This window comes from Aethalodelphis obliquidens, unplaced genomic scaffold (genome assembly GCF_003676395.1).
Source record: "Aethalodelphis obliquidens isolate GAN/ISIS:26980383/991018 unplaced genomic scaffold, ASM367639v1 scaffold6, whole genome shotgun sequence".
NCBI lineage: Eukaryota > Metazoa > Chordata > Mammalia > Artiodactyla > Delphinidae > Aethalodelphis > Aethalodelphis obliquidens.
The window spans coordinates 43,507,725-43,521,070 of record NW_020837950.1 but is presented as its reverse complement, the minus strand read 5'-3'; the positions used below and the strand labels follow the sequence as shown (position 1 = coordinate 43,521,070).

The following is a 13,346-nucleotide window of genomic DNA, read 5'->3' as shown; positions in this document are numbered from 1 at the left end:
AAAAGGAACCTTGATCTTTTTCTGATCAGATGTCTGATTAGACAATTTTAAGGTATTAAGAGCTAATAATAATTTAATACTTTACTATGTCACTATTCTAAGCACTTCACATGTATTCACAGTAATTTAGTGAAATGAATTCTGTTTTCATCCTTAGTTTTGCCCAAGGTCACTTGGTCTTGAGGGTGGCAACATTCAAATCAAGAAATCCTGGCTCAGGACCATACTATTCAATTCTCGGTCTGGACAAATATATAAATAAATGAATAGATGAATGAATAGACAGATGATAGATAAATGGCTTCATACCTCCCATCAGGAGAATACTTGGATAAGAATCCATTTTAGAGAACTGAATAAGTCTAACTAATTACCTGACCATCTCCAGGCATCTGTATCCCCGTCACTGAGAGCATCTTAACTGCTCACATCCCAGCTCTGGACGGCACTCGGCACAGAGATGGAAACCACGGTCACTACTCAAACCACGACTTGGGATGGCAGAATCTAGGAAGAACACACACTAAGATGTCACATATAAAAGGTAGGGATATCTGTAGCTCTATGTTTACTTTTTCTTGTTTTATAATGAAGTAAAAGAAAAATATCGATAATTAATTCCATTGGTTTTGTGTGCAACTTGAAAAAAAATTTTGGGAAGTTACTTTAATAGCAAGATTTTAACTGAATTTCTTAATTCTTAATTTTGAGGATGCTAGAGGTTTCTTAGAGATCTTAAATTGTTAGAAAATACATATTGCAAGAATTTCAGTACCCTAATTAACCATGCCATTTTCTAAACAGCCTTTTTACAGGATGTTTAGAATAAATCTTTTATACAAGCATTTCTCTTCCATATTCAAGCATAAAGCATTCCAAAAAATAAATGGGAAAATGTTTGCTGCCATACGATTAAATCACTAAGATTTAGAGTCTTTTTCTCATCTTTGCAGATTCAAAAATTGTATTTCACTTAACAACCAGATAATACACTGCGCATAAACCAATTTACCAAAAATAATTGAGATTACATATGCCCATAAAATGCCCTTCCTTGTGTCAAAATATTTGGGAAGCCTAATCACTAACAGTAAAATTTAAAAGTATGAAATTATTGAACCCAGTTACTAATAGTAAAATTTTGAAAAATAGAAATACCTGTATTTTTTTTGTTTTGAAATACCTATATTTTTAAAGGAAGTTTTTGCAAGTGTATTCTGTGGAGCACTATTCTTTCAAGACGTTCTGTGAATGAAAGAGCCCTGCGTTCAAGAGTTTTGTAATAAGGTATCTCCCCGTTTCTGGAACTTTATAATTAACATTGATATATTGAAGTCCAGCAATGAGGAAAACTGGTTAACTTTTTTAAACATTGTATTTCCCTGGCTTACTTGACCACAAAACCATTTCCCCACATTTTCACCTTCTGCCGAGCTAGTATCCTAGAGAATATCTGACCTATTAGTCCAACCTGGAATACTAATGGTCAAATCAATAGGGCTACAGAGACTGACAATTCCTCTTCAATTATCCCTTGTCTACACTCCCTGAAGGCCTAAGTGCTTTATCCACATCTCCTATTTCTAGTCCACCGAATTCACATGCATTTGTTAGTACCTGAGTATCCGTCTTTATTCTGACAGATATCTATGTCATAGTACAGTTTCAAATTTATTGCTTTTATCTAATTATATGTGGAATTTTCTGATGGCAGCCAATAATATATCTTATACAACTCAGCTAGTGAGTTGCATCCACATCACACAGTGGAACTGGTGACATCTGGGCTGACAGCTAACCTTTTAGAACAGGCTTGGCACATTATGGCCTGTGAGCCAAGTCTGTCCTGTCGCCATTTTTTTTTTTTTTTTTTTTTTTGCGGTACGTGGGCCTCTCACTGTTGTGGCCTCTCCCGCTGCGGAGCACAGGCTCCGGACGTGCAGGCTCAGCGGCCATGGCTCACGGGCCCAGCCGCTCCGCGGCATGTGGGATCTTCCCGGACCGGGGCACGAACCCATGTTCCCTGCATCGGCAGGCGGACTCTCAACCACTGCGCCACCAGGGAAGCCCCTGCCGCCATTTTTGTAAATAATGTTTTATTGTAACACAGACTTGCCCATTCACGTAGGCATATTTTATCTATGGCGGTTTTTATGATACAACAGCAGGATGAGGAGCTGTGACACAGATCACATGGCCTAAAAAGTTTAAAGTATTTACAATCTGGCAGGTTACAAAGAATCTTGTTGACTAGTACTTTTTTATAAAGATTACACATCAACGCAGCTGTGATGTGTGGGTGTTCTTTGCTAACTTGATTGTTTTTCTGAATTAAATACCCAGATTTGTGCTCCTACGTCATTTTTATGATGGGTTCTTGGTTGACCCTGGGGCTATCTGCCCTTGCTCTGCTCCACTCTGTATCTCAGCTTTTTATAGACTTCATTTCCTGGGCTCTCCGTCAGATGGCTTCCGACCACATGGGTTTGCCTGTGGTGAGACTGAGAGGTAGAGGAAGGGAAAAGCCAACAGATTCTCTCTGCCTCAGGTAGTGTTTCTGGCAGAGCTGTACCTTGTTGGGGCCTCAGCTCCTGCCAGGTGGGCCTGTTGGGATTCCAGTTCCCACCCTTGCCCCGTTCAGATACCACCGGCTCCTTTGGCTCCTCCAGACTAAATGTGGTAGTGGCTTCCTGTTGTGTTGCTTTACCATCCTCTGGCACTTCTTAGCCCTGCCACTCATTACCTATGTGACCAGTTCTCTGCATTAAATATCTTCTCTTTTGAATACTCAGAGATTCTGTGTTCCTGGCTAGATTTTAACCGATACATGGTCTCTAGGAGTCCCAGACAATTACAGCCTTCTCCTTGAATCAGAGTTGTTTACTCTTTCCAAGAAGATACCAAATTAATTAATTTGAAAGCAATTCTGTTTACTTATTTTCACTCACCTAGTAAACAAAAAAAGAACAGAGAAATATCTAAAAGCACACCATGCCAAAGTAAGGAGAAGATTTTTTTCTGAAGTGTCATGGTGAAATATTTTGGTCATCATCTCCGTAGGGCATGAAGGAGACCCCTGTCTACGATCATCAGACTGCATTGAAGGGTTTTGCTGTGCTCGTCACTTCTGGACCAAAATCTGCAAACCAGTGCTCCACCAGGGAGAAGTCTGTACCAAGCAACGCAAGAAGGGCTCTCACGGGCTGGAAATCTTCCAGCGGTGTGACTGCGCAAAAGGCCTTTCTTGTAAAGTATGGAAAGATGCCACCTACTCCTCCAAAGCCAGACTCCACGTGTGCCAGAAAATATGACCACCTCTGAGGGAAGAAAAGCATCACTAGCAGACTGTGAATCTGTGTATTTAATACAGTATAGCATGGGGGAAAACAGGATTTGGATTTCAGAAGGGCTAAAATGAGGAATGTCATAAGAACATAGATCACAGAAAGAGAAAGAAAATGGAGCAGATTAGAAAGGGTGACGAGTGTGGTACAATCAGTGTGTTTCCACCATGCACCTTGTTTATGTAAATAATGTATACATTTGTGAAAATGCTATGACTCAAAAAAAAAAAAAAAAAACAGTGAAATTACTAACGAATACCATGTGACTTTCCAGCAGTTTAGGCTGTGCTAGAGGATCAGGTTCCTTCACATTGGTGATTGATTGCCTATAAAAATAACCTAAAAGCCATATTTCTCTTTAAAGTTATACTTTAACAACAAAATACTCCCCATATATCCTGGCATACAATAGACTCTAAAACATGAAAAGAGGAGTTAAATAGGAAACGAAAGCGTGGAGCAGAGTTAATTTGCAACACGGAATCACCTTTTAATTTGGAACACTACTTCTTACCACTCAATTAAAGACCTTTGTAGATGATAAGAAAAAAAGCAGTCGATATTTTCCAAATAATATCAAAATAATCACAGGTCTTTTGTCTAGTCCTTCAGAAAAAAACAAACTCGTTTTTCCTCACACTGCTTATTTACATTTTTCAAAACTTTAATTTCACTTATAATTAATAAGAACCAGTATAATAAGACAAAAATAATCCATTCAGATTCTAAAGGATCTAAATTGCATCTCTCTTGATTGTATGTGATTCCTACCCATTTTATTCTCCATATTATACACGTTATTTGTGAATAGCACCGAGCAGAATTTTCAGATTGTAAAAGTTTTAAGATGCCCAAAATAAAAGTTACTAGATCACATTTTGTAAAGCTTTGGCATTTCCTATTTTTGATAGAATTGGACATTTATTCTTTACATACTCTGCAGTACAGTAGGGTAAAGCTGATAAAAGAGCTACATGTGTCCTGCACTGAAGCACAGCAAGGAAATAAATAGGGAAAACGTTGTCAAGTATTGGCAACACATAGATCGTATGTCTGAAGCACAAACTCACTTTTCATATTTGAAGTCCAAGGCTGCACAACCTAAATGGAAGTTTTCCATGGGATTTGCTATCACAATATTTACTACACAGATGAGTTCAGCGTGAGTTAACAACTACTTGTCCTCAAAATATTTATTTTCTATTTTTGAGGTCCTAAAATAATCTTAACATGAGGAGGTCTCATTAAATGGACTCCAAGGCAGGTAGGATATAATAAGCTTACATTGCCCTCGGTAAGCTTCTTTCTAACTGGCTGGCACCATCTGATTTTTTCTGCACCAGCCTCTCTCTGCAACAGCTGTTTCTTTGCCAAAGATACAGTTTCTGTTTTCTGCAGTCATTGAGATTAAAAAAGTATAAATGGAATAACTTGTAAAATGGACATTTTGCTAATCTATAGAAACCACAGGTTCTAAATTCTTTGAATCCATTTTATTACTTTTTTACTTTACTCAGTTCTAAATATTATGTCTAGAGCATAAAGCAAAAAAGTTATCTTATAGTTGTTACTTTTGACCTTTTCTTTTATAGACCTTAAGTCACTCCTTAATTTTCTTTTACTTAAATCCCAGTTGCAGTCTCACATTCAAGTTCTCCCAGTAGAAACTCAACCTGAGCCTGCATGTCTATTAAGAATTTCAGCTTCCCACATACATTTACAAGTATGATTAAGATTTACATTTTCCCCACATGTCCGTTAAAACTTATTAGCTAATCTATCCAAGAACCAAAGTCTGTAAACAAGCAGGTTTCTATAAGCTTGGCAACATGAAAATGGAACATTTTAGTCAAACATTTCTTATATAGCAATCTGGTTTCTGCATTTTTTTCCTTATGTACATCCCTTCAAAAATTATTATTTGAAGTAATTTATTTACAGGAAATGTTAATGAGATGTATTTTCTTATAGAGATATTTCTTACAGAAAGCTCTGTAGCAGAATATATTTGCAGCTATTGACTTTGTTATTTAGGGGAAATGTATAATAAGATAAAATATATTAAATTTTTCTCCTCCAAAAATGGAATTCAAACTTCCTTGTGTTTTGCTTATGGGAAAAACTTTTATAGAATCATAGATTATCTGAGTTCAAGTGGACTGGGTCTGATGTTGCAGTCTTAGTTGAAATCTTTTGGATGACATCACCATGAGCTGATGCAAGGCAGTTTTACTATTACTGAAGGTGCTTATTTCATGGCAGGACAGCTGTAATTGTTTGTTGATAGTTCTTTTTTTCATTAAACTAAAGTATTCCAGCTTGTGCTTACCACCCATTTATTCTTACTTTGCCTTCTGGAACATTTTAGAACACAAACTCCACAAACCTCTTTAAAACACTTGAAGTCACCTACCATATTTCCTATAATCTTCTCTCCAGGTTAAAATTTCCCACAATAGAGATGCCAACATGCTTAGGGTATTGGTTCATTCCTCTATGGCACAAACAAAATACAAAATATCTTTATTCCTATACAGCTATAGACTGGCCCTGCATGAACTAAAATCTACTTCCTAGGAAGGTCTTTCCTCTGCTTCCTGAATACAAAGATGTCAGGAGTGTTTCACAAACATTATTCACCAATTATGAGACCAGGAGTGGTTGCAAGAGTCCATGTTGTATTAGAGATGTTAATGGGCTGGAAATGTGGAAAAAATACATTCTGTGACATAGTGGAATGGACTGAGTACAGCTATGGCAGCTTAATGATGCTAAAACAGTCCCATAGCTAGAGGTCATGGTTGAAGACATCTCAAGCACTGGTGAAATAATTCCCCACATTATTCTAATTAGTCACTTAGTATATTATTAAATAGTTATCCATTTCTTCAAATCAAGAACATTTATATTTCCAAGTTACAGTGTATTTTTAGATTATAAGAATCATATCGGTGATATTTTTCTTTTCCACTGAGCTCAGTGAGATGCTCTAGAAGTGATGAATTGTCCTGATTTCCTTTTTTAGCCAAGAAACAAAATACCCTATCATAGCCTCAGGATTTGAGGAGGGGAAACAATCTATTACACCTTTCTCCTTCCCCAAATTCAGACCATTTGAGAAAAAGGTTAAGAAAGAAAGGCAGATGACAGATTACCCTATGGCTGATAAAGTTAATATTGGAAAGTGTGGCATGTATCTGTGGGCAAGAGGACACCAGAAAGAGACAGATTCTGTGCCCCTACTCAGGCAATACTAGACAACATCAGTTCTACCTGTTGGAACTGCCCCTGCAAAACTTACAATCTGGATGGGCACAACAGAATGATACACTTTCTTCTCCAAGTTAGTGCCAAAGAAGAAGGGTAGAGAAAGGACAGAACTATGCATTTCTCATCCAATAATCTCATTTGAAATTCTCTAAAACTGGATAATTCATACCACATGAAAGAAGTGAGTGAGGGATGGAGCTGAGACAAAGATTATTATACACTCCACATTAAACTAACATGAAGGATTAGAAAAGAAGACCCTCTTCCCATATTATTCCCCAGATCTTTATATTCTTAATCAATTGTACATAACCCTTTGTCTATGGTGAAGATATGAGTTTTAACCAAAATCTGAGAAGCTATCTACTAGGGTAGTACATGATGAGGTCATTTCCCCAATACCAACACTCCTTACTTATGGATCCTCTCAGGACCAATGGCAAGCAATTGAGATTTTATCCCTAGAAAATTGTAAAATGGATGAAAATAGTTCACTTATTCAATCAACCCTAGGATCACACTACACTCAGGACTGAAAACAAACAAACAAACAAAAAACCCCAACAACCTCCTCTTCCTGCCATCAAAATTATGTCCATCATATTATCCAGTACAGTAATCAGAGGTTCTGTAGTAAGATTACATAACACATGCATATCTAATATTAAAATGTATAAAAGCACTTCCATCATAAAATTCTGACAAAACAGACATGCCACACTTTTGAATATAAATCCTCTTCCATTAAAAAATCCCTGGAAGAAATGAAAGTACAAAATTTAAATCTTCTTGCATGTTAAAAACAAAATAAGTTGAAGTCCAGAGAAATTATTCTATATTTGCTATCTTCAATGGACAACATAGAAGAAATGGACAAATTCATAGAAAGGTACAACCCTCCAAGACAGAACCAGGAAGAAATAGAAAATATGAACAGACCATTCACAAGTACTGACATTGAAACTGTGATTTAAAAACTTCGAACAAAAGTCCAGGACCAAACGGCTTTACAGGTGAATTCTATCAAACATTTAGAGAAGAGTTAACACCTATAATTCTGAAACTCTTCCAAAATACTGCAGAAGAAGGAACACTCCTAAGCTCATCCTATGAGGCCACCATCACCCTTATACCAAAACCAGACAAAGATATCACAAAAAAAAGAAAATTACAGGTCAATATCACTGATGAACAAAGACATAAAAATACTCAACAAAATGCTACCAAAGTGAATCCAAGAACACATTGAAAGGATCATTCACCATGATCACTTGGGATTCATCCCAGGGATGCAAGGATTCTTCAACATCCGCAAATCAGCCAGTGTGATACACCACATTAACAAACTGAATAAAAACCATATGATTGACCTTCAAGATGGCAGAAGAGTAAGACATGGAGATCACCTTTCTCCCCACAAATATATCAGAAATACATCTACATGTGGAACAACTCCTACAGAACACCTACTGAACATTGGCAGAAGACCTCAGACTTCTCAAAAGGCAAGAAACTCCCCACGTACCTGGGTAGGGCAAAAGAAAAAACAGAGACAAAAGAATAGGGACAGGACCTGCACCTCTGGGAGGGAGCTGTGAAGGAGGAAAAGTTTCCACACACTATGAAGCCCCTTCACTGGTGGAGACGGGGGTGGGCGGGGGTGGGGGAGTTTGGAGCCATGGAGGAGAGCGCAGCAACAGGGGTGCAGAGGGCAAAGCGGAGAGATCCCCGCACAGAGGATCGGTGCCGACCAGCACTCAAGAGCCTGAAAGGCTTGTCTGCTAGCCCGCTGGGGCAGGTGGGAGCTGGGAGCTGAGGCTTGGGCTTCAGAGGTCAGATCCCAGGGAGAGGACTAGGGTTGGCGGCGTGAACACAGCCTGAAGGGGGACAGTGCGCCACAACTAACCGGGAGGGAGCCCAGGAAAACGTCTGGAACTACCTAAGAGTCAAGAGACCATTGTTTCAGAGTGCGCAAGGAGAGGAGATTCAGAATACCACCTAAACAAGCTTCAGAGATGGGCGTGAGCTGCAGCTATCAGCACAGACAGCAGAGACAGGCATGAAACGCTAAGACTGCTGCAGCCACCAAGAAACCTGTGTGCAAGCACAGGTCACTATCCACACCCCTCAGGGAGCCTGTGCAGCCCGCCGCTGCCAGTGTCCTGTGATCGAGGAACAACTTCCCCAGGAGGACACATAGCATGCCTCAGGCTGTTGCAATGTCACGCGGACCTCAGCCACCACAGGCTCAACCCACATTCCGTACCCCTCCCTCACCCCGGCCTGAGTGAGCCAGAACTCCCTAATTAGCCTGTGCTTTAACCCCATCCTGTCGGAGTGGGGAACAGATGCCCTCAGGCGACCTACGCACCGAGACAGGGCCAAATCCAAAGCTGAACCCCAGGAGCTGTGAACAAAGAAGAGAAAGGGAAATTTCTCTGTGCAGCCTCAGGAGCAGCGGATTAAATCTCCACAATCAACTTGATATACCCTGTATCTGTGGAATACCTGAATAGACAATGAATCATCCCAAAATTGAGGCGGTGGACTTCGGGAGCAATTGTAGACTTGGGGTTTGCTGTATGCAACTGACTAGTTTCTGATTTATATGTTTATCCTAGTGTAGTTTTAGTGCCTGTTATCATTGGTGGATTTGTTTGCTTGTTCTCCTCTCTTTTCTTTACTTTTTAATTTTTTTATTTCAATAATTTTAGTTTGCATTTTAATAACCTTATTTATTTTTCTTTCTTTCTTTCTTTCTTTCCTCCTTTTTTTCTGAGCCATGTGGCTGACAGGATCTTAGTGCTCCATCCAGGTGTCAGTCCTGAGCCTCTGAGGTGGGAGAGCCGAGTTCAGGCATCAGACCACCTGAGACCTCCTGGTCCCACATAATACCAATAGGCGAGAGCTATCCCAGAGATCACCGTCTCAACGCCAAGACCCACCTCCACTCAACAGCCAGCAAGCTCCAGTGCTGGACACCCAATGCCAAACAACTAGCAAGACAAGAACACAACCCCACCCATTAGCAGAGAGGCTGCCGAAAATCATACTAAGTTCACAGACACCCCACAACACACCACTGGATGTGGTCCTGCCCACCAGAAAGACAAGATCCAGCTTCATCCACCAGAACCCAGGTACCAGTACACTCCACCAGAAAGCCTACACAACCCACTGAACCAACCTTACCCACTGGGGGCAGACACCAAAAACAATGGGTACTATGAGCCTGCAACCAGCGAAAAGGAGACCCCAAACACAGTAAGTTAAGTAAAATGAGAAGACAGAGAAATACACAGCAGGTGAAGGAGCAAAGTAAAAACCCACCAGATCAAACAAATGAAGAGGAAATAGGCAGTCTACCTGAAAAAGAACTCAGAGTAACGATAGTAAAGATGATCCAAAATCTTGGAAGTAGAATGGAAAAGTACAAGACATATTTAACAAGGACCTAGAAGAACTAAAGAGCAAACAAACAATGATGAATGACACAATAAATGAAATTTAAAATTCGCTAGAAGGAATCAATAGCAGATTAACTGAGGCAGAAGGACGGATAAGTGACCTGGAAGATAAAATAGTGGAAATAACTACCACAGAGCAGAATAAAGAAAAAAGAATGAAAAGTACTGAGGACATTCTCAGAGACCTCTGGGACAATATTAAATGCACCAATATTCAAATTATAGGGGTCCCAGAAGAAGAAGAGAAAAAGAAAGGGACTGAGAAAATATTTGAAGAGATTATAGTTGAAAACTTCTCTAATATGGGGAAGGAAATAGTCAATCAAATCCAGGAAGTGCAGAGAGTCCCATACAGGATAAATCCAAGGAGAAACACACCAAGACACATATTAATCAAACTATCAAAAATTAAATACAAAGAAAAAATATTAAAAGCACCAAGGGAAAAGCAACAAATAACATACAAGGGAATCCCCAAAAGGTTAACAGCTGATCTTTCAGCAGAAACTCTGCAAGCCAGAAGGGAATGGCAGGACATATTTAAAGTGAAAGGGAAAAACCTACAACCAAGATTACTCTACCCAGCAAGGATCCCATTCAGATTTGATGGAGAAATTAAAACCTTTACAGATAAGCAAAGGCTAAGAGAATTCAGCACCACCAAACCAGCTTTACAACAAATGCTAAAGGAACTTCTCTAGGCAGGAAACACAAGAGGAGGAAAACACCTACAATAACAAACCCAAAACAATTACGAAAATAGTAATAGGAACATACATATCGATAATTAACTTAAATGTAAATAGATTAAATGCTCCAACCAAAAGACACAGACTGGCTGAATGGATACAAAAACAAGACCTATATATATGCTGTCTACAAGAGACCCACTTCAGACCTAGGGACACATATAGACTGAATTTGAGGGGATGGAAAAAGATATTCCATGCAAATGGAAATCAAAAGAAAGCTGGAGTAGCAATTCTCATGTCAGAAAAAATAGACTTTACAATAAAGACTATTATAAGAGACAAAGAAGGACACTACATAATGATCAAGGGATCAATCCAAGAAGAAGATATAACAAGTGTAAATATTTATGCACCCAACATAGGAGAACCACAACACATAAGGCAAATGCTAACAGCCATAACAGGGGAAATTGACAGTAACACAATCATAGTAGGGGACTTTAACACCCCACTTTCACCACTGGACAGATCACCCAAAATGAAAATAAATAAGGAAACACAAGCTTTAAATGGCACATTAAACAAGATGGACTTAATTGATATTTATAGGACATTCCATCCAAAAACAACAGAATACACTTTCTGCTCAAGCGCTCATGGGACATTCTCCAGGATAGATGATATCTTGGGTCACAGATCAAGCGTTGGTAAATTTAAGAAAATTGAAATTGTATCAAGTATCCTTTCCAACCACAATGCTATGAGACTAGACATCAATTACAGGAAAACAACTGCAAAAAATACAAACACATAGAGGCTAAACAATACACTACTTAGTAACCAAAAGATCACGGAAGAAATCAAAGAGGAAATCAAAAATTACCTAGACAAATGATAATGAAAACATGACGATCCAAAACCTATGGGTTGCAGCAAAAGCAGTTCTAAGAGGGAAGTTTATAGTAATACAATTCTACCTCAAGGAAATCAAGAAACATCTCAAATAAACAACCTAACCTTAAACCTAAAGCAATTAGAGGAAGAACAAAAAACCCCCCAAAGTTAGTAGAAGGAAAGAAATCCTAAAGTCAGATCAGAAATAAATGAAAAAGACATGGAGGAAATGAGAGCAAAGATCAATAAAACTAAAAGCTGGTTCTTTGAGAAGATAAACAAAATTGATAAACATTAGCCAGACTCATCAAGAAAAAAAGGGAGATGACACAAATCAACAGAATTAGAAATGAAAAAGGAGAAGTAATAACTGACACTGCAGAAATACAAAGGATCATGAGCGATTACTACAAGCAACTATCGGCAGTAAAATGAACAACCTGGAAGAAGTGGACAAATTCTTAGAAAAGCACAACCTTCCGAGAAAGAACCAGGAAAAAATAGAAAATATAAACAGACCAATCACAAGCACTGAAATTGAAACTGTGATTAAAAATCTTCCAACAAAAAAAGCCCAGGACCAGATGGCCTCATAGGCAAATTCTATAAACATTAACACATATCCTTCTCAAACTCTTCCAAAATATAGCAGAGGGAGGAAAACTCCCAAACACATCTATGAGGTGACCATCACCCTGATACCAAAACCAGACAAAGATGTCACAAAATAAGAAAACTACAGGCCAATATCACTGATGAACATAGATGCAAAAACCCTCAACAAAATACTAGCAAACAGAATACAACAGCACATTACAAGGATCATACACAATGATCAAGTGGGGTTTATCCAAGGAATGCAATGGTTCTTCAATATATTCAAATCAATCAAGGTGATACACCATATTAAGAAACTGAAGGATATAAACCATACATAACCTCAGTAGATGCAAAAAAGCTTTTGACAAAATTCAATACCCATTTATGATAAAAACCCTGCAGAAAGTAGGCATAGAGGGAACTTTCCTCAACATAATAAAGGCCATATATGACAAACCCACAGCCAAAATCTTTCTCAATGGTGAAAAACTGAAACCATTTCCACTAAGATCAGGAACAAGACAAGGGTGCCCACTCTCGCCACTATTATTCAATATAGTTTTGCAAGTTTTAGCCACAGCAATCAGAGAAGTAAAAGAAATAAAAGGAATCCAAATCGGAAAAGAAGAAGTAAAGCTGTCACTGTTTGCAGATGACATGATACTATACATAGAGAATCCTAAAGATGCTACCAGAAAACTACTAGACCTAATCTATGAATTTGGTAAAGTAGCAGGAAACAAAATTAATGCACAGAAACTCTTGCATTCCTACACACTAATGATGAAAAAGAGAAATTAAGGAATCACTCCCATTTACTACTGCAACAAAAAGAATAAAATACCTAGGAATAAACCTACCTAAGGAGACAAAAGACGTGTATGCAGAAAACTGTAAGACACTGATGAAAGAAATTAAAGATGATACAAACAGATGGAGAGATATACCATGTTCTTGGACTGGAAGAATCAACATTGTGAAAATGGCTATACTACCCAAAGCAATCTACAGATTCAATGCAATCCCTATCAAACTACCACTGGCATTTTTCACATAAGTAGAGCAACAAATTTCATAAT

General features: G+C 38.5%; 1 protein-coding gene and 1 long non-coding RNA gene across 3 annotated transcripts in view; one reads left to right on the top strand and one right to left on the bottom strand.

The window, feature by feature from the left end:
* DKK2 (dickkopf Wnt signaling pathway inhibitor 2) overlaps window positions 1–3,956 on the top strand; it is a 106,542-nt gene extending 102,586 nt beyond the window's left edge. The window contains exons 3-4 of the mRNA XM_027103452.1: window positions 389–544; window positions 3,061–3,956. Coding sequence (XP_026959253.1) covers window positions 389–544; window positions 3,061–3,311 — 407 coding nt within the window. The 3' untranslated portion in view covers window positions 3,312–3,956. The remainder of the gene's footprint in view (window positions 1–388; window positions 545–3,060) is intronic.
* The window catches only part of LOC113618989 (uncharacterized), a 33,461-nt gene that overhangs the window by 9,495 nt on the left and 10,620 nt on the right, over window positions 1–13,346 (bottom strand). For both annotated transcript variants that reach the window (XR_003432234.1, XR_003432233.1), the window contains exon 2: window positions 375–507. This is a non-coding gene — a long non-coding RNA (uncharacterized LOC113618989). The remainder of the gene's footprint in view (window positions 1–374; window positions 508–13,346) is intronic.